This window comes from Girardinichthys multiradiatus, chromosome 5, assembly GCF_021462225.1.
Source record: "Girardinichthys multiradiatus isolate DD_20200921_A chromosome 5, DD_fGirMul_XY1, whole genome shotgun sequence".
Lineage (NCBI taxonomy): Eukaryota > Metazoa > Chordata > Actinopteri > Cyprinodontiformes > Goodeidae > Girardinichthys > Girardinichthys multiradiatus.
In genome coordinates, this window is record NC_061798.1 from 45093278 (window position 1) to 45119105 (window position 25828).

The window sequence follows — 25828 nt, forward strand, 5'->3', positions numbered from 1 at the left end:
AAAAGTAATTGTCGTCGACGCTGACCTACAATTTAATTGTCAAAAATAGTCTGTCTTAAAATTTTTCACTGGACTGAAGTCTCACCATAAAGTTTTTAATGAACTGGGTTAGATTTTAGTGAAAGATGGCTTTATTTTTACCCGAAGCACAAGTAAGATAGAAAACAACCGCGGGTCTGTAGCGACCTCAAGTGGTAGGTATATGCAATGAAAAACTAACCTGGACTTAAAATTGTTGTGCCACTTTGCATTTACTTTGAGGAGCTTTCTGAGCGGAAATCATGCAAGTTTAACAGCTGACAGTCACTAAAATAAATAAAGATAACTCTGAACCAATTTTAAAATTTACTTAAAATGCGCAAAATATGCTTAATTCAAACCATATTCTGAGTTTGCTTAAATTGATTTATTTATTTATTTACTCAAATAAATTAGTTTAGTTCTCTTATTTTTTACCTGATTTTAGCTTTAGACACCACTGGCAATATATACCATTTAGTAATTTAATTAATTAAACATTTGGACATTCAACAGTTAATATACATGTGTTCAAAACTTCTCCATCCAGAATCATCCTTAATACCTAAGTGGTAAGGATAAAATAAAGTTTCATGGCTGCAGTCCTTTGTGCACACAACCAAGTTGCAGAGGATCCTCTCTTTCACAACAAAAACCTCTGCTGAGACTTCATGTTGTTTCTTTAAGTCATCTGGTTGGTCCTCCAAGTTAAATAGAGAAAAGACATTTTGAAAAGAATAATGCCTAATATTCACCAACCTCCAATATTACCTTTTTATGGTGCGTTTCACAAAAGGTCAAACCCACAGATTGTTTCCAATTTATAGGGAAGGAATCATTTTGATGCAATGTATGTCAATAAACGCAAACAAGATTAATGGTGGGTGAGCTGCATGGACAACATAGGACCAACATCTAAGCTTGAATTTTGTCTTTTTGAAATTAAAGCATGCTGAACATTTTAAATCTTCCATACAAACTAAAAACCAACACTGAATATTTGAGTTTGATATGGCTGTTGAACATCAGTAAACAAAACATTTTTTTACACAAAAACATTTTGTCAACCACCTTGACTATTTCAAGGCAATTCTTCAAAAAATTAAATGTTTATTTATTTTTTTATTAATTGTCTGACTGAATGTGAGACAACAAAACATCCCTAAGCCTGACTCTGAAGGGTTAAACGGACCTGTGTCCAGTCGTCCTCTGACTGTGCACATTCTCACACATCCAGGATCAGTGGCTCAACACCCTCCCACACACAAAGAGCCGCCCGCTGCCGTGGCCAGGACTAGCTTTCTCTGAAGCCCAGGGGACAGAATCGAGAAAATGTCTTATTAAGTGTGGATGGAGGATCTGTTTATTCCTCGCACACTGCCTAGGTTTACTCTTGTTTTATATTTTATGACGTTTCAAAACCAGAAGATGCCGGACCCCCTCCCTAAAGAAGAGGAGGATGAAGATGAGGGGCAGTGCAGAACTCTGCAGCACAGAGTTCAGACAACAGGTATCCTGCAGAAGTCTTTAAACCCATTTCTGTTTAGGAATCTGGAATTTAGCATCAGAAGAACAGATTTTAGTGCTTTTGAACAATGTTGTATTTAGTGACCAGACAGAAAAAAAATACATTGTAAAGTATCAAGCTAAAGTGACTTAAATATTAAGTGTATTAAATTGGATTTTTATTTAACTATTTACTGTTTTGACTCTCATAGACCAAAAAATATGTATTTTTTTATTATTATTGTAAAAAAAGAAAAATCTCAGTTCAGCTTTTGCCTCTCAGTAGTTTTTCTTTGTAACACCTGGTGTGAAAACGTTCTGGACCACTCTGCCTGCTGACACTGGTTCTGCTCAGACCTTCACCACAAACTGATCTCTTCAGATGTCTGTACAGAGATTCTTGAGCTGACAGGCCCAGTGTCATTAGAAATAGTATAAAGGTTTTTCAAAATACTGGAATATATGGGGATCTTGGTCAGACAGGATTTCACATGGTTGCTCTCCATGTACAGCGCCATCCCCACTTATAGGGACCCCTGGTAAAGATGTGTGAAGCTCTAAATGTATATTTTCAGTAGCAGAGGCAAAAACTTGGGCCTGGAAGGATATCTCTGAGGCCATGGTGAAGGACTGTCTGCCAGCCTCGAAGCTATTCTTGCAAACCCTCCAGAGCCCCAGGAGAGGGGAGCTGCTGACCTTGATGGGGGACATTATCAGGCGGCTGAAGGAGTACTTCGAGGATTTTCTCAACCCTGCCAACACGTCTTCTTTGGTGGAAGCAGAGACTGAGGACTTGGAGTTGAAAAGTCCAGCCGGTAGTGGAACCTCGACTTCAGGAGGAGCAGTGTGGTTTCTGTCCTGGCCGTGGAGCATTGGGCCAGCTCTACACCCACAACAGGGTGTTCGAAGGTTCATAGGAGTTTGCCCAACCGGGCCGCATGTGCTTTGTGGACCTAGAGAAGGCAATTCGACCGTGTCCCTCGGCCCTTCATTAGGAGCCATTCAGTCTCTGTTCAAGCAGATCAGGAGTCTGGTTCGCATTGCCGGCGTTAAGTCGGATCTGTTCCTAGTGTACACTGGACTCTGGCAGGTTTGCCTTTTGTCACCGGTCCTGTTTATAACTTTGATGGACAGGATTTCTAGGTGCAGCCAAGGGGCAGAGGGGGTCCTGTTTCGGAACCAGCAGATTTCGTCTTTGCTTTTCGCAGACAAAGTGGTTGAAGGAGGTTTCAAGAAAATAGCTACTTACCTACAGCTCTGACCTATAGTCAGAGCAACAGTATAATTAAAAAATAATGTAAACTTTTAAGAAGCTAAAAGAGTATCAAAATATTTTCCAAAGCTTTTCTCTTAGAGAACTGCAACAAAGACGCGGGCACCACTGGAGTCCCCAAATCTGCATAAAGACTATTTCTGTCCACATCTTTAACCAACAACTATGGCGAGTGCTACAATTGTTCTCTGACTCATGGTCCACACCAGCTGCAGACATTGTCTCTTCCACTCATTAAACTCTGTCATATTAGCTTTACAGCACCAATATTTCACAAAGATCCATGTTTACAATAAACCTGGTCAGCTTTGTGGAGTATAGCAGCTGTTGCTGTGTGACACACAGCAACAGATTGTTTTTCTTACGTTCCTTTTGTTGCCAATTTCCACCAGCTGCTCTGTGACTGCTGCTGCTGCTGTTGTGCTGAGTAATGTCAGCATGTGTTGAAGGGAGAGCACGGCTGTGAAGGCAATCCGTCCCTGCTGATTTCAGCAGCTTTTCTGTGTGTGCGTGTGTGTGTGTGTGTGTGTGTGTGTGTGTGTGTGTGTGTGCGTGCATGTGTGTGCGTGTGTGTGTGTGTGTGTGTGTGTGTGTGTGTGTGTGTGTGTGTGTGTGTGTGTGTGTGCGTGCGTGTGTGTGCGTGTGCGTGTGTGTGTGTGTGTGTGTGTGTGTGTGTGTGTGTGTGCGTGTGTGTGTGTGTGTGTGTGTGTGTGTGCGTGCGTGCGTGTGTGTGTGTGTGCGTGTGCTCGTGGTATCTTTTCTGGATTCAGTTCATCATTGTGGAATATGCTCAGAGTTTATCAGAGTGTGACTGGATTTTCAAATATATCAGTTTTGTTTCCCCCTGTTGTTTAAATGTTTAATAAGCTATGAATGTGCCAAAATCTCAAGTCATCTCTAATTTCTTCTTATTTTGCTTCCAGGGAGCAAGACTGAAGTTCTTGTAATCTTGTAATGTAGGGAGAATGACAATTCCTCCAGCCGTTGAGTAATTTTCACAGTTTTTCTTCAGACTTTGGCTGCTTTTTTCGCATTTTATCGCTCCAATACCTCACCATTATCAGGGAAACATATGTTTAGGTTGTTAATTGTCTAAGCCACCAAACTGTGTCTTTTACTCTCATTCAAACATAAAAAGACTCAGAATGTTTAACAACGAGCCAGTTTTGTGTCTCAAATAAAATACAACTTAGCAAATAACTAATTTCAAATTGGATCCTTTGACATTTTGTTACAAAGACAGTTTGTTCTATATATTTTACTGGATCTATAAAAAATGCCAAAAAAGAAACATTTGATGGAAAGAAACCAGGATTTTACCACCAATAAGATTCTCCTAATGACTTTTAGCTGAAAACTTGACATGCAACAGAAAATCAGCCAAAGGCTGGTGCATCCTCTGGTTCTTTGTCAGGGTTTTACAGGAGAGTTTCCTGTTTCTCAAACATACGACTTTTAGATACTGGTCATCTGCTTTAGATTTGTTGTCTTCTTGTCTGGTTTCCTTATTTTTGAGGAATTCATTCTTGGTCAGGTACAAGTACTAGACATGAAATATAAAAAAAACAGGCAAAGCCTAAAAAACGAAACTTTGAAAGACTTTAGGAGAGTTCCTAGATGTAGCTATTAAGACAGTTTTATGTTGAAAATGTTAGTCTTTCATAAAGCTTCACAAAGCTATTGTTATGATTTGTGGGTGTTTTTGGGTTTTGTTGGTCTGTTTCACAGTTAAAGTTTTGAATTAGTTCCTGTTTATTATTTTCCTGGTCATGCTTTAGTTTTTGTCTTCTAATTCATGTTTTGTCTAGTTTGGTATTTGGATCTGGTTATGCTTTAGTTTCATGTTTTTCTACTTTCTGTTAGTTTGTATTCAAGAGTCTCTGTTTTGCTCCAGCCACGTTTTGTTCTGTCTATCAATTATCTTTATTCGGTTCACCTGCTCCAAGCTAATCTGTCTCCTTGCTCCACCTGGTTCACACTCCATATATACACACCTGTCCAGTTATTCATCGCGGAAATATTTTTCAGATCTTGCTCATGTCTTGTTTTTCGGGTCATGCCATGTCTGTCTTGCCATCCCATTTATTGTTTTGTTCCTGCCTCTTCTGAGAGTGAGTTTTTGCATTCTGGGTTCCTCCGTTGCTCAAGTCTTAACAGCTATGGGCAAAAATGTTCTCCCCTTCAAATAGATTTAGTTGCAAGTATAGGTACACACAGTTATTTATATGAAATACAGGTTATTGTGATACACAATAAACACTAATTGTGATTATATCCCTCTCAATAAAGTTGGACAGAAAGAAGCATTTCGTACATCCTTATGTTTCTATGATGATGAATTTTATTTCAATGTGATCTAATCAGATGTGAAGTAGAAAAGGATCAAAGCTCTTCAATCATACTTCACACTTTAGATTTTATAATTAATTTAGGATTTTTAAAATATACTTTTTTTTTAGTTTACAAATCAGACTTTCTAATTCTTTCGTTTCACTTTTTATGTGTGTAACCTGGCTCTTTCCCAAGCAGCATTGGAGGAAAGGTTTATGGCTTATTTTTCGAGCCAAACAAAGTCATGTGACTTTATGACTCTACTGCCCACCCTGCTGAATGAATCACTCAGGATGTTTAAGGGTGTAAAAGGTGCAAAGTGACTTAAAAATCATGGAGATTTTTGTACATTCTGGAGCAGTAACCGAGCTGCACAGTCTGGTTTAGTTTCTGCTTCCTGAAAGACCACATTCCAGTTCACCAGATTGGCCAGGTAAACACTGGAGCTGTGAAACATAAGGCCCTCCCTCTTTCCTGTTGTCTGAGCGGGTGTGTTACTGACAGCTTCAAGTTCTCTGTCATACTGAAACAACCAGGAGGGACGGATCTCAATGGGAATATCCCCATGCTGAAGATTTCATTTTTATTCCTTTAACACCTCACAGGTAGGAGCATCAGACATGTACTGAGTGTTGTGTTTAGAGTTGTGTAGTTTAGCACTGAAGAGATAACAGCTGCTCAGACAGTGTTATATCTGCTGGTGATAAAAGGTTGCACCACAGGGAATAGTCACATGTTAAAGATTAAAACCTTGTTCTGTTGGAAGATTAGAAACTGTTGTTGGAGGGCTGTTAAAGTGTAACTTTCATCAGCACCACAGTGGCTCTAGCAGTCAACAAGTAACAGGTGTAATAGGTGGAACCTGCCTACAGTGAAGCAAGACGCTTCAGGCTGGAGGTGCTTCCAGCGTCATCTTCAACCTCTACCTGGAGTTTGTTTTTTGCTTTGGTGTCCCTACAAAGACAATAAGATCATTATTTTGTTTAAATCTTAGGGTTACATCTTAGAAAACTACTTCATGCTTCCCTTACTGCTTGTTTGTGTAAGACCAGAAAACGCCACAATTAAATATGGCATGAAAAATACTTCTAATGTACAGGAGGTATTAAAAGCAGTGTTTAAAATGTAGTTGTGAACTGGTTCTTCCACATTTTTTCCTGCTTGGTTCAGGCTCTTGTATTTCTGGTTCAAACGTTGTACAGAGACAAAAGGAGAGGCACTCCAAGAATAAAGGATGATTAATGAAACAAACTGCTGTCAGCTTTCATTCCTGCATTCTGATTTTGGGTATGTGAGGCCGTAGAAAACATTCAGTGTTTGGAGCAAACGGCTTGGAAACAGAGGAGTTAAAGCTGTTTGAGAACTTTACCTGGTGTGTTTAACTGTAAAAACCCTCATACTGTAAAAGCTAATTGTTAAATTCTCATTTAAAGTTTATCTTAACTTAGGATGCCTGTAAAGGGCTTACTTTGTGTCACCTCTTTAAAAGAGCAGGTTTTGTTGATTATAGCTTGAAGAAAAGACATGATGAAGAAGACTGGTTGAAGCTCCAACTGAGCATCAGATGGAGAAGACAAGCTGTTTACGTCCCTTTGAACACGTCTTGGTTGTTGGTACAAGCCGGGGCTAGCCTGGGTATTTTATAAAATGCTGATCTGTTAGGATTTCCATGAACAGCTGTGTCTCTGGTTTACAGAAAATGGTCTTAAAAAAAGAGAAAATCTCCATTCAGCAGCAGTTGAGTGAACTACAATGCCTCGTTGATGTCAGAGGAGATAGAGCAGTCCGGCTCCACATGATAGATGGGCACCAGAAACTCAAATAACCACTTATTACAACCAAGGTACACAGGATACCAACTCTAGATGCACAGAACCTTGACGTGGATGAGCCATAGCAGCAGAAGCCCTCACTGGATGTCATTTCAGTCATAACATTCGGATGGTGGGGTCAGAATTTGGAGTAAAAAACAAGAAATCGTGGATCCCTCTTTCCTTGTATCAACAGTTCAGACTGGTGGTGGTATAATGGGATGTGGGGGATATTTTCGTGGCACATTTTGGGCCCTTTAATACCAACTGAGCATTGTTTAAATGCCACAGCCTACATGAGTATTGTTGCTGACCATCTTCATCTATTAATGACTAAAGTGTACAGGTCGTCTAATGGCTACTTCTAGCAGGATAATGCAGCATGTCACAAAGCTCAGACCATCTCAAACTTGTTTCTTAAACATGACAGTGAAACACAATTAGATTGGAGTGTAAATGTTGCATTTTCCCTGTAACGTAATTATAGGTTTACATAAGAATTGTACATCTTCCCCTTTTATCCATCCATCCTTCCATTCATTCATTCATTGGGATTGGGTTCCAGAAAACCTTCAAGTGGAGAACACTGGGATCTTCCAGAATGAGCTGTGGAGAGTAACAGAAAAGAGGGATATTTGGGTTTACCTTCTGGACTCATTACTTCCATGCCAGATAAAAGATGAATGTCAAACGAAGCTTTACGAGCTTTAGTCTTTGGTTGTTGCATATCACTACTAAAAAGATTTGCCTCTGTTTCTCTCTGTAGATCTAATTGCAAGAACCAAACCGCATCATCTGCCTTGCAGGTATGTCATTACTGAATTTTAAGCCAGCCAACTGTTTGGTTACAGAACAGCATGCTGGTGTCTCTTTCACAAAGCTTGTGATTGTGCGGCCTTGAATAGACGCAACAATGCAGCGATCAATGCTGTCTGACAGGGAGGGGGCCAACACACACATACTATCATGCTGCTCATTCAGGAGCGGTTTGTAGAAGGTAATTAGACCAATGATCTCCGTGTGAACATCAGTAAGGCCTGGAGACCGCTTTAAAACAACAGCTTACATAGATACGTTTGCAGGCTTTAGATCTCAGTGTTTACAGCTTCATGGAACAATTAGGTCAACCGTGATGAACGACAAGAGGGAGGAATGTAAGTGTTTTCCCCACAGATGGTTTCCATCCCCCTTTTGCTCTGTGCTCTTAATGAGGAGATGTGAATAATGATGTTGCCTCTGTCAGGAGACTTACCTGTCACTGAGGTGATGCGGCAGCTTGTAAACATTAGCTTAACCTCCACCGTCTTTAATATGTAAGGCCCCCCGCGACCGGATTCTTCATTTTGAGAGTTAAAGAACCATGATGTCAGCAAACTGAGTTTCAGTGATGCATAAAAGAGTATTTCTATGATAGATGTGAATCTAAGCTTTAACATTTGCTGTGCCACTGCGTTTGCATAAGCTTAGTAATTCAAACCTTTCTAGAGTATTTAAAGGGCCAAAGTTTCCAAAACCTGATTTATTCACATGAACAAGTCAGCTGGTTTAATACCCTTCTCTTATTGATCCATCCTCATGACAATTTTTACTGGGAAATTTTAGTTTGTGTCTCAGCACAATTTTAAAGGACATAATGTGATGTAACATGTTTCTTTCAATAAAAAAATGCTTAAAGTATGATTTTTCTTTTATTGTGTTTCATTACATTCTCCCATTTTATTTCTATGTGGAAACCGAAATGTCCTTCTGAGATCACTAGTTTAGTCTTTTTTTATTGACACACTAGGATCAACATGTGGCAGTGTGTTTATGATAATTATGACAATTTTTGGAGCTAAGCATAAAGAAATATTATTTGTTTTATTGTCCTACTTTGTTTCCCTGCTTCTAATTTGTCTGCAGTACATGCAAGAATGATAAAAATGAGGGTTATTTTTTAACACATTTTGCTTTAATTTTTATTATTTTTATTTTTAGTCAAGGGCCACTGTCTTCTCTACGAGCTGCTATCAAGAGAAGTATGTTTTCTTTTTTATATACCTCAGGGAGATTTGAGATATGTTTTATAGTTCATAGAAAAGTAAACAATATGCAATTTTCAAACTGCTTGGGAAATTTTGTAGCTTTCTTTTGCAATTTTTATTAAATTATGCTCTGAAATGTCATCTTTTATAACAGTAAAGAACACATCTGTAAAATGAGATGGTTGTGTATATTAAAACGCAAACAAAGTTCATGAAGTTTTATTCCTTCTTTCAGCAAGAACAAACTCTGAAAGTGACAACAGAACAGAGAGGAGGTATATATCTCATTAATCCTTCATTCTTCCATTCACATCTTGATGGTGTTATTTGTGCAGTATGAAGGTGTGGAAAGGTCATATATGAGGGATACTCAGAGCTAGCAAGACTGAAAAAAATACACTTAGAAGTTTACAGTAATCTCTCACGGTTTGTCCTGCAGGCGACCAAACATCACCATCGTCTCAGTGGAACCTCTGGCGAGAAACATTTGGTTCACTGGACGCCCTGTGGTTTTTCCACCTCAACCAGGCTGGCCCACTGGCATCCAGACTCAGGTAGGCTTTATCTCATTTTTTCCCTTTAGATTTACTGTAAAAACCGGTTTTTATGAAGTATAATGTGCATACTTTATCCTAATTTATTATATTTGCTTGCTTGGAGCCGGGCTTATGTTTTCAAAGTGTCCTTTCAGGATTTCTAAAGTTCTTTTTTACTCAAACTACAAAATTAGGGAAGTGGACAACTGGAGGACAAAATAAGCATCAGACCTAAAAATAAAATTATCTTCAGCAGATAAACAGGACATGGTAGTCATTAAAGAAGTGGCTTATTCTTAATCCTCCTAAAAAGTGTTATTTCTGTCAGGCTCCTGGTAACAAAGATCCAAACATTGTTGATATATTTTTTATTTATCTGTTATGTGTTGGGGGAAAAAAACACATAAAAGCAGTGCAGAAGGTTTTTATGTTACAATTATTAATGGGCCAGAGGTAAGTGGTTTAACAAAGAGAAAAGTAACTAAGACTGGTCAGGTACTGGAGAGAAATTAATGAAAAAGCATCCACTGTCAAAAGAAAATAATTAAATGCCTTATAAAGGGATTCCAAGAAAATCTGAATGTCTGGAAGAGGAATTTAAAGAAATTGAAGGTTAAATAATCTTGTACAGAACTGAATATGAGCCAGTATGAAGATATTTCTCATAACTTAAATGAAACAGAAATGGCAGGGAAATTGTGAAATGTAGTCATTTACAGTTATAAAAAATAAAAAACTTTAATCCCTAAAAGTTCATTTTTTTCCAGATAAATTTAAGTCCCCTAATATGACCAAATGAAAAATCTGACGTTATTGAACACACTATTGTTTTAACTTTGAAATATCAGTGCACTCAGTAGACACAAGATGAAATCCTAAACTCTTTTTCATGACTCAGCCCCCACCATCCTATGACCAGGTGATTGAAGAGAAAACACAGGAAGATCACCCGGCGAAGCCCACTGCTGCCCCACGCCAGAGCATCTGCAAGGCTACGAGTGGAACACAGACTGACCCAGTTAGGAAAGTCAGTAATTTACACTGTGGTGCCACCTCATCACCTGCAGAGAGAAACCCTGCAGGTGAGACCTAATCCTAATATCTGATTTATATTAATGTACAGCTACATTGCAATAGATTGGAAGACAGTCAGAAACGTTGCTTGTGCACCCTTCTCTATCACAAGTTTTCCTCCCACTTAACTTCCAATAAATATGCTAGGCTTACATACAGTGCTTTGTGAACAGCAAGGATCTTTAGCAATGAGCTTTTCAATTCAATTCAATTCAATTCAAAAATACTTTATTAATCCCAAAGGGAAAGTAAATGTTGTTGTAGCTAATATTATTCAGGTTTCCTCAAAGAACCGTTGTAGATGCTGATGGCTGTGGGCAGGAAGGATCTCCTGTAGCGCTCCGTCTTACGGCAGATCTGAAGAAGCCTCTGACTGAAGACACTCTGTTGTTGTAGGACAGTCTCATGAAGAGGATGCTCAGGGTTCTCCATAATGTTCTTCATTTTATGAAGAATCCGTCTTTCCACAATGATCTCCAGAGGTTCCAGAGGAGTCCCCAGAACAGAGCCAGCCTTCTTTATCAGCTTGTTGAGCTTTTTTAAGTCCCTGGCTCTGATGCTGCTTCCCGCAGCAGATGATGGCAGAAGAGATCACACTCTCCACAACAGACTTATAGAAGATATGCAGCATCTTGCTGCAAACACCAAAGGACCTAAGCTTCCTCAAGAAGTACAGTCTGCTCTGTCACTTCTTGTAGATGGCTTCACAGTTGCATCTCCACTCTAGCCTGTTGACCAGGTGAACACTGAGGTATTTATACTCCTCCACCACCTCCACTTCTTCACCCATGATAGAAATAGTTTTTGACTTTTTCCTGTTTCTCTTAAAATCTACAATCATCTCCTTTGTTTTAGTCACGTTCAAAATGAGATGATTGTTTCCACACCATGCTACAAAGTGGTCCACCACCTTCCTGTACTCAGCTTCTTGTCCATCTCTGATCCCCCCCACGACTGCAGAATCATCCGAGTATTTCTGCAGATGACAGGAGTCTGTCTTGTACTGGAAGTCTGAGGTGTACAGAGTGAAAAGGAATGATGAGAGTACAGTCCCCTGTGGTGCTCCTGTGCTGCTGACTACCTGGTTAGACTCACAACCCTTCAGTCTCACAAACTGTGGTCTGTTTGTCAAGTAGTCTTTGATCCAGGAGATTGTTGAGGCCTCCACCTGAGTCTTCTGGAGTTTCTGACAAAGCAAATCAGGTTGGATTGTGTTAAATGCACTGGAGAAATCAAAGAACATGATCCTCACAGTGCTGCTGGCTTTGTGCAGATGACAGTGGGTTTGTTGAAGCAGGTGTATGATGGCATCTTCAACTCCAACTCCACAGCGATAAGCAAACTGAAGGGGGTCCTGATGGTTTACTGTTTGCTTACTCAGGTGGGCCAACAGGAGTCTCTCTAGGACCTTCATGATGTGGGATGTCAGAGCAACAGGTCTATAGTCATTGAGGACTGATGGGAGAGTTTTCTTTGGTACTGGAGCAGGACAGGAGGTCTTCTACAACACTGGAACCTTCTTCTGGGCCAGGCTAAGGTTGAAAAGGTGCTGCAGAATCCCACAGAGCTGCTCTGCACAGGCCTTTGGATTCTAAGGCTGACATGATCTGGACCTGCAGCCTTATTCCGATTCAGTCTCTCCAGTTGCATCTTCACTTGACTTCTTGAGACACACAGGCGGAAGGGGGTGGCAAAGGAAGCATCAGCATCTTCTGATATGGTTGAAAGCAAACATGTAGAAGCAGAAGGGTCTAAGGCTGAGGTGGAAGATAAAAAATGTGAGGTGTTACTGGGCAGCTGTGGGTCCTGTGGGTCAAAGGAAGGTGGAATGTCTGTTTGGCTGTGACCAGGAGAGGAAGATGTTGAGCTTGTTTCTGAACTGAACCTATTGAAGAATGTGTTCAGTTCATTGGCTCTGTTCAGACCTTCATCGCTCTGATCATCCTTCTGCTTGAAGCCTGTGATCTTCTTCATCCCTGTCCACAAATTTCTGATATTGTTTAGCTGGAGCTTGCTCTCCAGCTTCTTCTTGTACATCTCCTTGCTGTGTCTTATCTTGACTTTAAGTTGCTTTTGTAAACTCCTCAATAATTCTATGTCTCTCTCTGAAGGCTCTTTTTTTCTTGTTAAGCAGGTCCTTCAGGTCACTGGTGATCTAAGGTTTGTTATTGGGGAAGCATCTCAATGTTCTGGTGGGAATGATGTTATCCACACAGAAGTTTATATAGTCGGTTGCACATTCAGTCAAGGCATTGATGTCCTCTCCATGTGGCTGGCACAGTGCATCCCAGTCTGTAGCCTCAAAGCAACCTTGCAGAACTTCTTCAGCTTCCTGTGACCATTTTCTCACAGTTCTCTTTATTACAGGTTGCCTCTGAACAAGGGGCTTATATTTCGAGCCGAAAACAAAACAAAACAAAAACAAGATTGTGATCTGATTTGCCTAGAGGAGGTCTTGCTGTAGAGATGTATGAGTCCTTGACATTTGCATAAAACAAATCCAATGTTTTGTTTTCTCTGGTAGTGCAGCTGACAAACTGTTGAAATGTTGGAAGTGTAGCAGAGTGAAGCATGGTTAAAATCACCAGAAATTGCCACAAAAGCATTGGGGTTTTGTGTCTGTAGCTTAGCAACAACTGAGCTGATGGCATCACATGCAGTGTCGGCAACATCGGAAGGTGGAACGTACACTGTTATCAAAGTAACACTGGTGAACTCTCTGGGTAAATAATATGGACGAAAAATTACTGCCAACAATTCAATATCTGGACTGCAGAGATGACACTTCACAGTAACATGTCCTGGATTACACCATCTGTTGTTCACAAGTACTGCCAGTCCACCTCCTTTACGTTTGCCGCTCCTCTTTAAATCTCTGTCTGCTCGTATGGTTAAAAAGCCCGGCAGAGAGACGCTGGAGTCGGGGATATGATCCTGGAGCCATGTCTCAGTGAAACACATAATACCACATTCCCGATACTCTGGCTGGGCCCTTTGTAGGGCTTGGAGTTCATCCAACTTGTTTCCCAACGATCTCACATTGCCCATCCTAATCGACGGAAGAGATGGTTTGAACTTCCTCCTTCTCTCTCTTCTCTTAGCTCCTGCTCTGCATCCACAGCGTCTCCTTTTCAACTCATCAGGGATTTGGGGTTGTAGTTGAAGTATTATTTGAGCTTTTGAGATATTAATCAGCTGCTCCCGGTTGTAAGAAACAACCCCGTTGCCATGGCAATGCATAATAACAAATGTCCAAAAATAGAAAGTATTAGGAAAAATCCTCCAAGCTGCACAGCATCCGACACCGGAGTGGACAGTCATCCAAAAAAATCATCTGTATCCACCACAAGAGGAATAGTTCCCAAAAAAGAATAAATCAGAATCAAAAGTAACAGAGCTATTCCAACCTGCTGCCACCTTGAGCGGCGCAATTCTAGAATTAATATAATAGAATTTTGTAGCTTATCGTCCTTGTGGAGGTTGTCAGTTACTGTCTGCTGGACAGCTGTCAAATCAGCAGTCTTCCCTATGAATGTGTAAGTCATAAAATGGCCACAACATAACAGTTCTGCCTCAGTCTTTTTTTATTGGTCCTATGCTAATTTTTAGCAGAAACCGAATTTTGGCTTTTCATTAGCTGTAAGCCAAAATAATCTCTGTGTGTTATAGAGCTATATATTGAGCTTTACTTTTGAGTCATGTTACTCAATAAATGCATTTTCAAGGATATTTGATTGAGGTGCACCTGTAGGTGTTAATTCTAAGCATTTTATGTCATTATAATAATTAAGTCCTTAAATATAAGATAGATGCTGCTTGGTCCTTGCTTTTTAAAGTACTTTTGTTCACCTCTATTTTCAAAATGGCTTTTCTTCCTGTTGTTGGGTTCTAAATGATATGATTTTCTTTCTGTCCTCAGCTAAAAAGCCCCAAAAACCTCCAAGGTCATCATTGCCAAAAGCATCAGAAGCAAAAAGAGGCATCAATATCGTACCAAGAACAACAGAACCCACAGGTACAGAAGCTTCTAATTGTAACTGTAATCCGGACCTAAGGGGATTTGAGAAGGCGGACATCAGATCTGTCACAGTATACTGGGAAACTCCTAAAAACAATCAGTCTGACACTGATGGGTCTGTTGAACCTGCTGCTTCAAACATAAAAAACACTCGGAGACCAGTTCCACGTCCTCGAACAAAACTGCACAATAAGGGAATAAAAGAAGAGGATCAGACTTTGATTAGACTTGGAGAAAACTATGACACATTTCAATCTTATTCACAAGAAGTGCCAAAAAACAAGTACTTAGAGGAATTACTGGAGGTCTTTGGTGAATGTAACAAGTGTGAGGACAACAGGTATTTCATTGACCAATCATATATTAAGTTGCTGGATGAAGATGCTGATGGAATAATGAGTGCCAACCATAATCATCGAAACATTCGTGCCAGGATCCAGGCTTTTGAGAGCCAAACTGGTGCCGAAGAGGAAAATGGGTCCGAACCAGCTACACCTGATCTTCCACCAAGGAGGGCCACCTACAAACCGCCAGTTGCTTCAAAACCTTCTGTAGCTCTTAAACCTCAAAGTACTTATGACCCCGGCCAAAACATGTTAGATTCACAAAACCAAGAACCAGTCACAAGACCCAAGCCTCCTACAAAACCAGTGGGGCATTCTGTAAGACAGGAGCTGGAGGCTTTACACTGCAAAGTGGGTCAACTGCAAAGATCACAGCCTTTAGGGCTGACCAGATCCTATAGCATTCATGAAGAGAAACCAGCAATGTTACCACCGGTACCTCCCATAAAACCATTCAAAGAACCGCTCAAACCCAACCTGAACATGAACATCCACAACTCCTACACAGTGAATGACACCGTGGACAGCCCATGGAGTAAGTAACATTTATTTTTATGAAACCTACTGCTCTGAATGTAGCCATGTGTTATGTTCCAGTGAAAGGTTCAAAAAACTCTTAATAGTTATGAATATCATATTAAGTCTGGGCTTTTAGGCACTTGTTTTAAGAGACAGGATAAAACTACAGCGTCTGATTTTATTGTGAATTTTCTTCAATCCATGCAAACTCTAAACTGAATATAGACCACAACCAGTTAGTTAACTAATTCTCAGCCCATTTCTTTATAACCACATGGTTTTTGTAATCATTAACAAGCTTCTGGCATCTGAATAAATATCGGACCACGTTTCTTGGTAGAATCGGTAGAGCTCATTTAAATTTGTAAAAACTTGCCCCTAAACATATTTCAAAAATTTTCAGTAGGGTTGACGGTCAGAACTTTGGGAAGGCCAATTAAAAGGCTTGATGTTGGCTAGCAAAACAAATTTTATTTGGGTTTGAGGTCATTGTCATGTTAAAACTCCTAATTGTGTCCAGGTTTTAACCACTGTAGCTGTTGATTTGAGGTACAGTTGAAGAATATAGAGGTTGTTCTCTTCTTTGTTGTCCACTCTAACTTGCCAAATGATGTTCATGAGATAACAATGCAACAGTACCTGGCAAAGCAGTCCCACAGCATGATGCTACAACCACTATGCTCAAAAAATAGTGCTGTGTTTTTAGGTTTAAAAGCCTTACCTTGACTCCTCTAAACATTTTTCTTGTCACTGTGTCCAAATAGCTTGATCTTTGCCATGTCTGACCATAAACCTTTCATCCAGAAGGCAATGGACGTCAAGCAAGTGTTAGCCAAAGGTGTAGACTTTAGAACAAGTGCCCTCTCAGTTCACGCTGCAGTAAAATTGGCCTCAGGGTGGACAGGGGCACTGGTTTTCCAGGAGTTTCACTACAGGCTGGAACATTGTTTTTTTTTCTGTAACCTTTTAGAGAACTTTTGCCTTAGCAGTCTTTTGTTATGTATTATCTGCTGTTGATCAGCTCTCTAGTTCTCTTGCTTGACCTTTTCAAACCTTGTCAGTGTAACATAACTATGGCTAAACAGTCAACTTCCTTTGTTCAGAAAAAGTCCCACTCAAACCTCAGTTCAGTTTGGACAACAGTGGAGGCTCTGCCAAAAGACAAGGTATTGGAAGAAGACCAACCACCATCGGGGTTCCAAGCCAGGCTGCTTTAGGTGAGTGTGCAAGGGTCTGTAACTCCAGACCTCCAGTGCCACTGTCCTGCAACTTTTTATTCTATCCCTGCTTTAACTCACCTGACTCAAATGGTTTAATTACCTCTTTTGCATGTCAGCAAGTTTTGCAAAGAAATCTTATTTGATTTTACACATTTTAACTGGTGTCTTTTTTACAAACTGTAATAGAGCCCTGAGTTTGTTGTATGTTTCAATAAAGATGGATCTCTCTATGTCAGATACTTTTCAGGGCGTTGGTGCTCCTTCTCTTCCAGTTAGGAAACCATTAGGCTCCATGAACTCCTCAGTGACCTATAAGCAAGGTCTTACACCCTCAAAGTCATTTCAGGTGAGATTTATTTCAAAGAGTACCAATAGATTTAAAAGGAATAAGCATGTTTAAAGACTAAACGTTTCGTAAGCATTTAATGTCTTACCCTTAGTAAACAAGTCCCTGGGCATCATCATTTAGTACAAATCCAAGTCAGGTGGTCCAGTAGTTGATCTTTACCATGGTAAAGCAACTCTGACCTGCAAAAACGTCAATATGTTTAAGTAAATGCTAAAATATGAACCTCTAAATCGTTGTCATTTTTTATTTGCGGAGTTATTTCTACAAAAGCCAATGATTATTTACAGTTCAGAGCCAGTTAGCCGCAAAAGATCTTCTTATGAGAAACATGTACCGAAAGCAGAATATGCAGTCTTTCCAGTCAGACCAACTGTGTACTAGAAAAGTAAGACAGTGTAAAAAGTCAAGTCAAGTTTATTTATATAGTGCTTTTCCGCAACAAGGCACTCAAGGCGCTGTACATAAGGAAAAACATTACAATGATACAGAAAATCAAACAACAGAGGTAATTAAAAAAATAAAGAGAATAGAATGATGGATAAGAAAATGAAAGGAAAATTGGAATGAAAACTTAACTAATAATGTTTAGATGACACATTGAAAGGGCACTCTAAACAAATAAGTTTTTAATCTTGATTTAAAGCAACTTAGGGTTTCAGCGCTTTTACAGTTTTCTGGGAGTTTATTCCAGATTAGTGGAGCATAAGAACTAAAAGCTGCTTCTCCATGTTTGGTTCTGGTTCTGGGTATGCAGAGTAGATTTGAGCTAGAAGACCTGAGAGGTCTGGGTGGTTCAAACACTGACAACAAGTCTGTAATGTATTTTGGTACTACGTTATTCAGTGATTTATAGACTAACAGAAGTATTTCAAAGTCTATTCTCTGAGCTGCAGGGAGTCAGTGTAGGAACTTTAGAACCGGGGTGATGTGCTCCACTTTTTTAGTTCTAGTGAGGACGCGGGCAGCAGCGTTCTGGATCAACTGTAGCTGTCTGATCGACTTTTTAGGCAGACCTGTGAAGACACAGTTGCAGTAATCAATTCTACTAAAGATGAACGTATGAATTAGTTTTTCATGGTCCTGCTGAGACATTAGTGCTTTAATCCTGGAGATGTTCTTTAGGTGATAGAAGGCTGACCTTGTTACTGTCTTTATGTGCGTCTGAAGGTTCAGGTCAGAGTCCATCACTACACCCAGATTTCTAGCCTGACTGGTGGTTTGATAATTGCTGTTTTTGCATTGCAGGCCCTGGTAGAGGACAAAAATCCACAAAATACAGTTTACTTTAACTATTATGATACTTTTGTTTGTAACGCTTATGACCAGAAACTGTACAATGCAGGAAGATCATAGGTGGCGCACTGCCTCCAACCTCCATTGTCTATAATTATCAGTATTTGTATAAATAACCCCTCAAAGTCAATGTGACAACAATTTAAAGTTACATAAAATAAAGTTTGCATAAACAGCTTTAACATTTTTCCAGACTGAAGTTGTGGTAGGATGTGGTACTTTGATGGTAGGAGTCCACTTTGGTCTTAGGCCCTCTGGAACTAGCAGTTAGTTTCAGCCTCCAGAACTAACTAATCTGGGTATAAAATAAACAAAGACACAAGACCTATACACTGCAGTCTGCAGGTTAGATATTGACTGCTTATAACCTCTTAGAATCTCACTTTAAAAGTTCTGACTTGTATCTATTAACAAGTAGATTTTTTACCCTGTCTTTTGCCAGAGCATATTTTTTTCTTGAAAATCTGCCATGGTGTTGTTTTGCAGAACACTTTTAGTACAGGACCAGAGCCACCACTTCCACCCAGGTAAGAGAAAAACAGTTTAAACAGCATTTTATATCTCATAACATTTCTAAAGATGCTATTTAACTCAGGATTATTGATGGTTTCTTGCTTTAGGAAGCCCAGTGTGAACAAAAGCCTGCCACCCCGCCCTTCTCCAGCCAAAACAGGCCCTGGGAGACCTCCCCCACCCAGCCTTCAAGCAGCCGGTCGATCTCAGTCAGCACCGCAGCAAGCTTCACCGAAATTCCAGTCCCAGAAGCCCACTAAGAAAGGTCTCGTGTTGCCTCCGAGGCCCAGTCCAGGTCATCGTCTGTACAACAATTACATAGTGAGAAACATATCACCTTGGAGCTCTGAATATGTTTTAAGTTCTGCTTCCTGAGTATTTGTTTCAATTTGGATTTCTGCCACCAGCTTCCGCTCCCTCATGGGATTGCATGTGCGGATTTTGATGGGAGTAACACAGGGGAGCTGACACTACAGGTGGCTAAAACATTCACAGTGTTTCTACCGAAAAAATTCAGTACTTCACGTGGTATCAACCTGTACCTCTTAGCCAAGCAGAAGAAACCTAATGTGTTTGCTGGTGTTCCCAACAGAAAAATGAAGTGCTTCTGCTTCTGGAAAAGATTAATCACAATGAATTTGAGTGCCAAATGGGAGAAACCATAGGGAGAGTTCACAAGTCTCGAATGAAAATCATAACCCCTTTAGATACTGACTTGTCTTACCTTCAGGTAAAGTGATATTGATTTAGGTATTAAATAAGGGCTCCAATTTGTGCTTGCTCAGCTCTGATATAAACTGTTTCTCTGCAGGATGCAGGTGCATCTGGTGGAGCCAGTGATGGGCTAAAGGTGAAGGCTTTATATAACTTTGTTCCAGGTAAGTCATTAGATTCTCTGAATCTGCATTCACAAAAGATTCACATTTAAAAATTAATCTCTCCATAAAAAACATTATTTACACCTCTTAAACTATCTCAAATAGTGTAAAGTTAAAATCACAGTATTCAATGTATTTTGTTAGGATTTTATATGATAACGCAACAAAAAGTAGTAACCTCCACCCCAGTCTTCCATGGGCTCCGAGAGGTTTTCTTCCAGGACTGTCCTGTATTTAGCTCTTTCCATATTTCCATCAACTTTTGAACTTTTATGTCCCTGCTGAAGCAAAGCATTTCCACAGCATGATTCTACCACCAACATGCTTCAACAAAAGGATGGTGTGTCCAGGGAGATATACATTGTTCATTTTCTACCACACATGACATTTTATGCGAAAAAGCTCAATTTTGATCATGTTTGACCAGAGCATCTTCTTCCACATTTGCTGTGTCCTTCTCAGAGCAGGTAGCAAACTGCAAATGGGAACATGTCATAGCTTTCTTTCAACAATGGCTTTCTTCTTGCCACTTTTAAATAAAAGCCAGATTTGGAGGTTGCGCTGCTTTTAGCTGTCCTATCAACAAAATCTCCCACCTGAGCTGTGGTTATCTGCAGCTCCTCTAGAGTCACCATGGACCTCTTGGCTGTATTTCTAATGAATGCCCCTCGTCCGGTCTGTCAGTTTAGGGGGTCGGTCTTCTCTTAGTCAGTTTGCAGAACTCTTTCCATTCACTGATGATGAATTGATCTGAGCTCTGCGAGATCTTTAAAGCTTGTGGGATGTTTTAGAACCTCACCCTGGTTTAAACTTCTTCACAACTTTATCCCTCACCTGTCTGGTGTGTTTTTTGTGTTCATGATAATCATTGTTCTCTAATAAACTTCTCAGATTGTACTGAGAATAAAATACACTCAGGTGGACTTTATTTATTAATCAGGAAATTTCTGAAGGGATTTGGTTGCACTGGATTTTGTTTAGGTGTACCAATTTAAAGGGAGCTGAATAAAAAAAGCATGCCACATTGTTATGTTTTTCATGGCTCTGTATTAGGGCTGCACAGTATTAGAAAATCTTGATATTGTGATGACGATACATGTTGTGATATATGCCTAATTTCTAATTTCATTAGCATATAAAATGCAATGTTCATAAAACTTGGAATATATTGGCCAACAATTATTTCACTCCTAGCATTCCCTTTGTTATAATCTTCAATAAAAGTTCAGGGAAGAAAAGGTTGACCGTTGTTTTTAGCGCATACGCTAATGATCTGATGGGACAAATAGTGCAGTGACGAGCAGTTTTAGCTAACAAAGTAAAGCTTATTCACCACTCCTGTAAGTCACACAAGTACCTTAAACTACCATTGATATGAATCTTAGTGTGCGTATGAGCGCTGGTGCCACATTATGGACAGTTTGTTTTTAAAACACAATTGAAGTAAATTAATTGAAATAAAATTTGTCCTAACTTTAATACATAACTTGCAAAAAATAAACTACCCTTAAGGCTTAGAGGGCTGTTCACATTAGCTAAGCAGGTAGCCTGCTAACTCTCGAATGGTTTAGCTTTTAGTACCACAAACAAAGCAAAACACCATGAAGTAAACAATATTTAGATTACATCCTAAACTAATTTTCTCTGCCCAGACACAACCTCTTAGATGAACCGCTCTGATGAACACTCGTGAAGTAGGTCAAACGGGCGTTGACTTGAGTAGTGAAGGTGAACAAAGAAGCTATGGCGGCTGCTGTCAGTAGCAGCTTTGTGTAGCTTCTGTTCGGATTGGCATGCAGGAAGGCTTGCGATGCTACGGTTTCTGCAACGTCTCCTTTCAGGCAGGGAGAGGGAAAGCCACTTCACTCGACTGGATTAGAGTCACCCTCTTCTGGGGGAACGTCTGCCTCAGATTCCTTTTCTTGGAAGGAAAGATTTAAGACTTGACTTAATTACTCCCGTGATGTGCTGGTTGCACATACAGCAGATCATAATTTAACTTTTGGCTATTCTTCGATCGACTGATGCATGAACATCAGATCGTAGTCAACTTTGGATCCAAGGTTTTTTCAAAGTAGAGTCTTAGTTGCCAGTGAGTTTCAAAGACATTGTGGTCACACCTGCCTTCCCGATGCGATCAGCTGCGCTGCTGCAGGTAAAAGATAGACAGGTGTGGCTGGGAGAAGTGTTGTTAGTGGCTCCATGAGATCACGGGGAATCCCGATGTGACTCCTCCTTCCTGGGCTGTACTATGTAGGTTAATGTGGTGCATTTAGGGGTTGTGAGTTTTTACAAGTTTTTGTTTGTGTACAGTTCAGCCCACGTTTCATCCCATGGCTGGGGCACAAGAATATATTGTGCAGCCCTACTCTGTGTATGGTTGTGTTTTCTTAAATCAGCCGTTAATGAAATGTTTTTATTTTAAATAACAAATCTTGGTTTGGTTTTTACTACAGAAGGTCCAGCGGAGCTAAGTCTCAGAGAAGGAGATGTTGTGACTGAGGTGGAGCAGGTGGACACCCAATGGTATAGAGGCACCTATAATGGATCGACAGGTTTCTTTCCCATAAGTTATGTTGAAGTACTGGTAAGTTTCAAGCGAATACCTATTTGACTTTATGGAAACAAATATTTAACAGAGAACATCTGTAAATGAAGAAAGCTGATGGTGATTTTCTTTTCCAATTAGTCACATTCACCAAAACCATTACCCACGAAGAAGGCAAAGACACAACCTTCCTCTGTCAGGTACTGTGCTTTTGGGTTTTTGCCTCTGCATTGCCCTTTACAAACAACCCTGATGAGGTCACTGAAAGTAAAATGCCCCTTGCAGTGGTCCGAGATGTGTGGCCAGGTTCGAGTTTGAAGGGGAGAACAGTGATGAGTTGTCTTTCTCAGAGGGGGATGTGATCCAGCTGAAGGAGTATGTAGTAGATGACTGGGCTCGGGGGCAGATTGGGATGTCTGTTGGCATCTTCCCCTTGAACTTTGTGGAGATCATTGAGGATCTGCCTCCGTCCCCTAATCAGCAGTCGGCTGCTAGGATAGCACTACCAGGTGAGGAAACATGTTTGTCCTTTTCACAAAGTGCTGGTTTGGCTACAATAGTCTAGCTAAAATAAACTGAGCACACAGTCCTGAGTCTTTTATGTTCAGTCTTATCATCTTAATCAAAATACCTACACTACTCAATTATAGAGAGCCTTTAGTCATCATTTGTTTTGTCTCGGAGGAATTTGTGCTTCTGTTATTGTTTCATTTAAAGGTTGTTTACCAAAGTCCAGTCCAGAGGGAGGAGGTCTGACATGTACAAATACAAGTCGTGAATTTCAGCAACTACCCCTTATCCAAGTTTCATTGACTTTAAAGCCAAAAAGGGCTTACAAACAGAAAACTTCTTTCTTATTTCCTCTGAAACTTTTAGCACCGCAGATACGTCTTCCATGCAGGTTAAATGTTCAACTTTTCGGGTTACCTTCAAAATATTTAAAGTTTATGGTCAAAATCTTATATCCACTAACCATCCAGTATTCATGAGAATTAATGTAACATTAATTATATATTTAAACGATTCTTTTCATCCTGAGGGGGACTGATTAACAAAAGACTTCAATGATTTAAAAAAACCCATAGGGTCACAATTATACATACGGGCTCAAACATATTCACGCTCCCCCACTTTTGACTGGTTAAATTTGCTTTTACAAGTTACATCTTCACCACATGATTTTCACAACCATCCTCAGGCCCCTGATATAATTTGCCTAGATATCTGAGGGATCTTTGCAGATTTGGTAGAGTTAGTTTAAACTGGTTGGTTTCCTGTTCCCTGTTTCCAGATCTCCAGATGGTATTTGACTCAACCATGTGGGTAGCTGGAAACTTTAGTTAAGTTTTGAGGTGTTGTTGTAGGACCAGTAGCTCCTTTCGTAATCTACACTTTTTCAGTCCAAGACAATGTAAACTTACCTTTACTTAGCACAGTTGGAGCAGCTTCCAGTTTATGACATTGGTGGTTCCTCAGTTGTTCCTAACATACTAACCAATTTCCTTTCATCTCAAGGTGACAGACTGGGTTAAATAATGAGGAAACTTGGACACAAATACTTACCATACCAAGCACACATCATAGCTGGTTTTAAAGTAATGTCTGCACCAGGAAACCAACCAATTTAAGTCACATCTCCCAGTTCTGCTAAGAATACTCGTCAAATATGTGGGCAGTATTATACCAGAAACCTGTAAATGCCTACAAACTGTGTGTGGTTGAAGTCCAACTTGCTAAGGGACATTTAACCAAATATGAGCGAGGGTATATGTATGTCTGAGCCTGTAGGGATTAAAGAAAATAATATTGATAATGAATTCAAATGTGTGCAGATTTATTTTATTATGTCATCCATCTACTGTGGATGAAGAACAGTTCAGGTGCATCAGTGAGACTCCACGATGCTCTATATACTTTGTGCACTGAGGTGAGAATAAAAATACATGGACCATGACTAAAACTGTGCAAAATCCTATGTGTAAAATGTAAACTTGGTTATCCTTCATGTGTTTATCCTTTCCACAGGCCTTGCGGCTCCATCTTCCTTTCTGCAACCAGCAGCTGCCAAACCCCCTAAGGTAACCAATATTTATAGAAGCAGAAACATCAACAAAGATCCCGCTGGCTAATATGTACCTGAAACACTACATCAATGGATGCTTACAACGTAGATTTACATTTTGATGTTTCCCTTTGTTGTCTTGTGACCTCCATCTCCATCCACAGGCAGCCAGGTCCAGTGTGGTATGGGCTGTGGCTCTGTATGATTTCGCAGCTAAATCAAAAGATGAGCTTTCGTTTCAAAAGGATGACTGCATCCTGATCACCGAGCACTTAAATGAGGAGTGGAGCTGTGGCAGGCTCAATGGGAGAGAGGGCATGTTCCCCAGGGCTTTCATTGAGATCTCATCAGGTACATATATTTCTCAGCATGGTGTTGATAACCGTAAAGGTCATGCTGAAAAATAAACAACTTAAGAGTTATTCTGCAACCTTAAATAAAACCCTGCATTAAAAGAGGATTATTCACAGAGCTCACTATTCAGTGTTTCCCTTAGATGTGTTCAGGATTTTATCATGTGAAAAACTAATTAAGAAATTTACACTATCAAACAGATGGTGCATGTTCTACAGAAAACCAACAGATGTAAAAGGTGGAATGTAGACCTTAATTGATACACTTGGGCATCACCTGCTATTTCATCAAATTGTGCCGCAGTAAACAAACTTGTGGTCACCATGCTGTCCCTGTGTTTTCCTAAGCAGAAGAGCAGCAAGGTAACAACCAACAGAATGGAGCTGATGGCTGCATGAGAGGAAAGGCTCTTTATAGCTTCACATCAGACTGTGAGGAGGAGCTCTCACTCCAGGTGCATTAATCTTTGATGAGTTCTACTAACCTACAGAACCAAATCATGAACTTGAGGAACCTGACTCCAACCCACCTCTCATCTTTCTTCCTACACAGGTCGGGGACATCATTACCAACCTGGAGTCAGTTGATAATGAATGGTTTCTCGGAGACTTGAGGGGAAAACGGGCCCTCGTCCCTAAAAACTATGTGAAAGTCCTTGATTAATGTCACAGGCTGCAGTGCTGCTGCACAGAAAAGAGCTGCAATAAAGCTGTTGAACATTTAATCAGTCATGTTTGGAAAGCATTAAAACTGAAACAGTATTTAAAGTTGTGCCACGTTTCTTAAAGATCCTTTAAAATGTTTATTAAACTATTTTACTTAAGAATTAAAGATGTGTCAAAATTGTTTGTCTATTCTGAACACTTGCACCACCTACTGGTTCTTCATCACCCATACAACTAAAATGGTTGATCCTGCAGGTTTTTAGTGCAATACTCCGTTTGCTCTTTAATCTAAATAAGGATCCACTGGAAGATGACGACTCGAGCTTGAGTTTTAACAGCTTAAAAAGCTTTTAAGACCATTAATTCAAGACTTAAACATTCAGGTGTATCTTTGAGTTAGAAAATCTTTGAGCATTAAATGCCTTTTCAATAATTAAGTTCAAGAACCACACTCATTTATTAGTTATATTTTAAATGTTAGTTTCAGTTAAC

The 25828-nt window shown here is 40.0% G+C and overlaps 1 protein-coding gene across 2 annotated transcripts; it reads left to right on the forward strand.

Annotated features, from left to right (window-relative positions):
- The first annotated feature begins 1324 nt into the window (after window positions 1–1324).
- Window positions 1325–25502, forward strand: sh3d19 (SH3 domain containing 19). 2 transcript variants are annotated; one of them, XM_047366557.1, is made up of 21 exons: window positions 1325–1528; window positions 7706–7745; window positions 8917–8957; window positions 9199–9238; window positions 9403–9517; window positions 10398–10581; window positions 14493–15470; window positions 16558–16671; window positions 16911–17020; window positions 18803–18843; window positions 18937–19150; window positions 19237–19305; window positions 19422–19559; window positions 19641–19707; window positions 22164–22294; window positions 22397–22455; window positions 22541–22764; window positions 24281–24333; window positions 24482–24668; window positions 25022–25125; window positions 25224–25502. In XM_047366557.1, exons 1-21 carry the CDS (start codon window positions 1369–1371, stop codon window positions 25332–25334), a joined length of 3180 nt encoding a protein of 1059 aa, XP_047222513.1. In that variant the 5' UTR covers window positions 1325–1368; the 3' UTR covers window positions 25335–25502. The 2 variants fall into 2 exon arrangements, with proteins under 2 accessions (XP_047222513.1, XP_047222514.1); XM_047366558.1 differs by having other exon boundaries at window positions 10419–10581.
- Window positions 25503–25828: the final 326 nt, after the last annotated feature.

Coding starts and splice junctions, on each gene's coding strand:
- sh3d19 (XM_047366557.1), top strand. CDS start 1,369: ATGGAGGATCTGTTTATTCCTCGCACACTGCCTAGGTTTACTCTTGTT. Junction 1,529..7,705: donor GCACAGAGTTCAGACAACAG/GTATCCTGCAGA, acceptor TTCTCTCTGTAG/ATCTAATTGCAAGAACCAAA. Junction 19,306..19,421: donor CAGGGGAGCTGACACTACAG/GTGGCTAAAACA, acceptor TGTTCCCAACAG/AAAAATGAAGTGCTTCTGCT.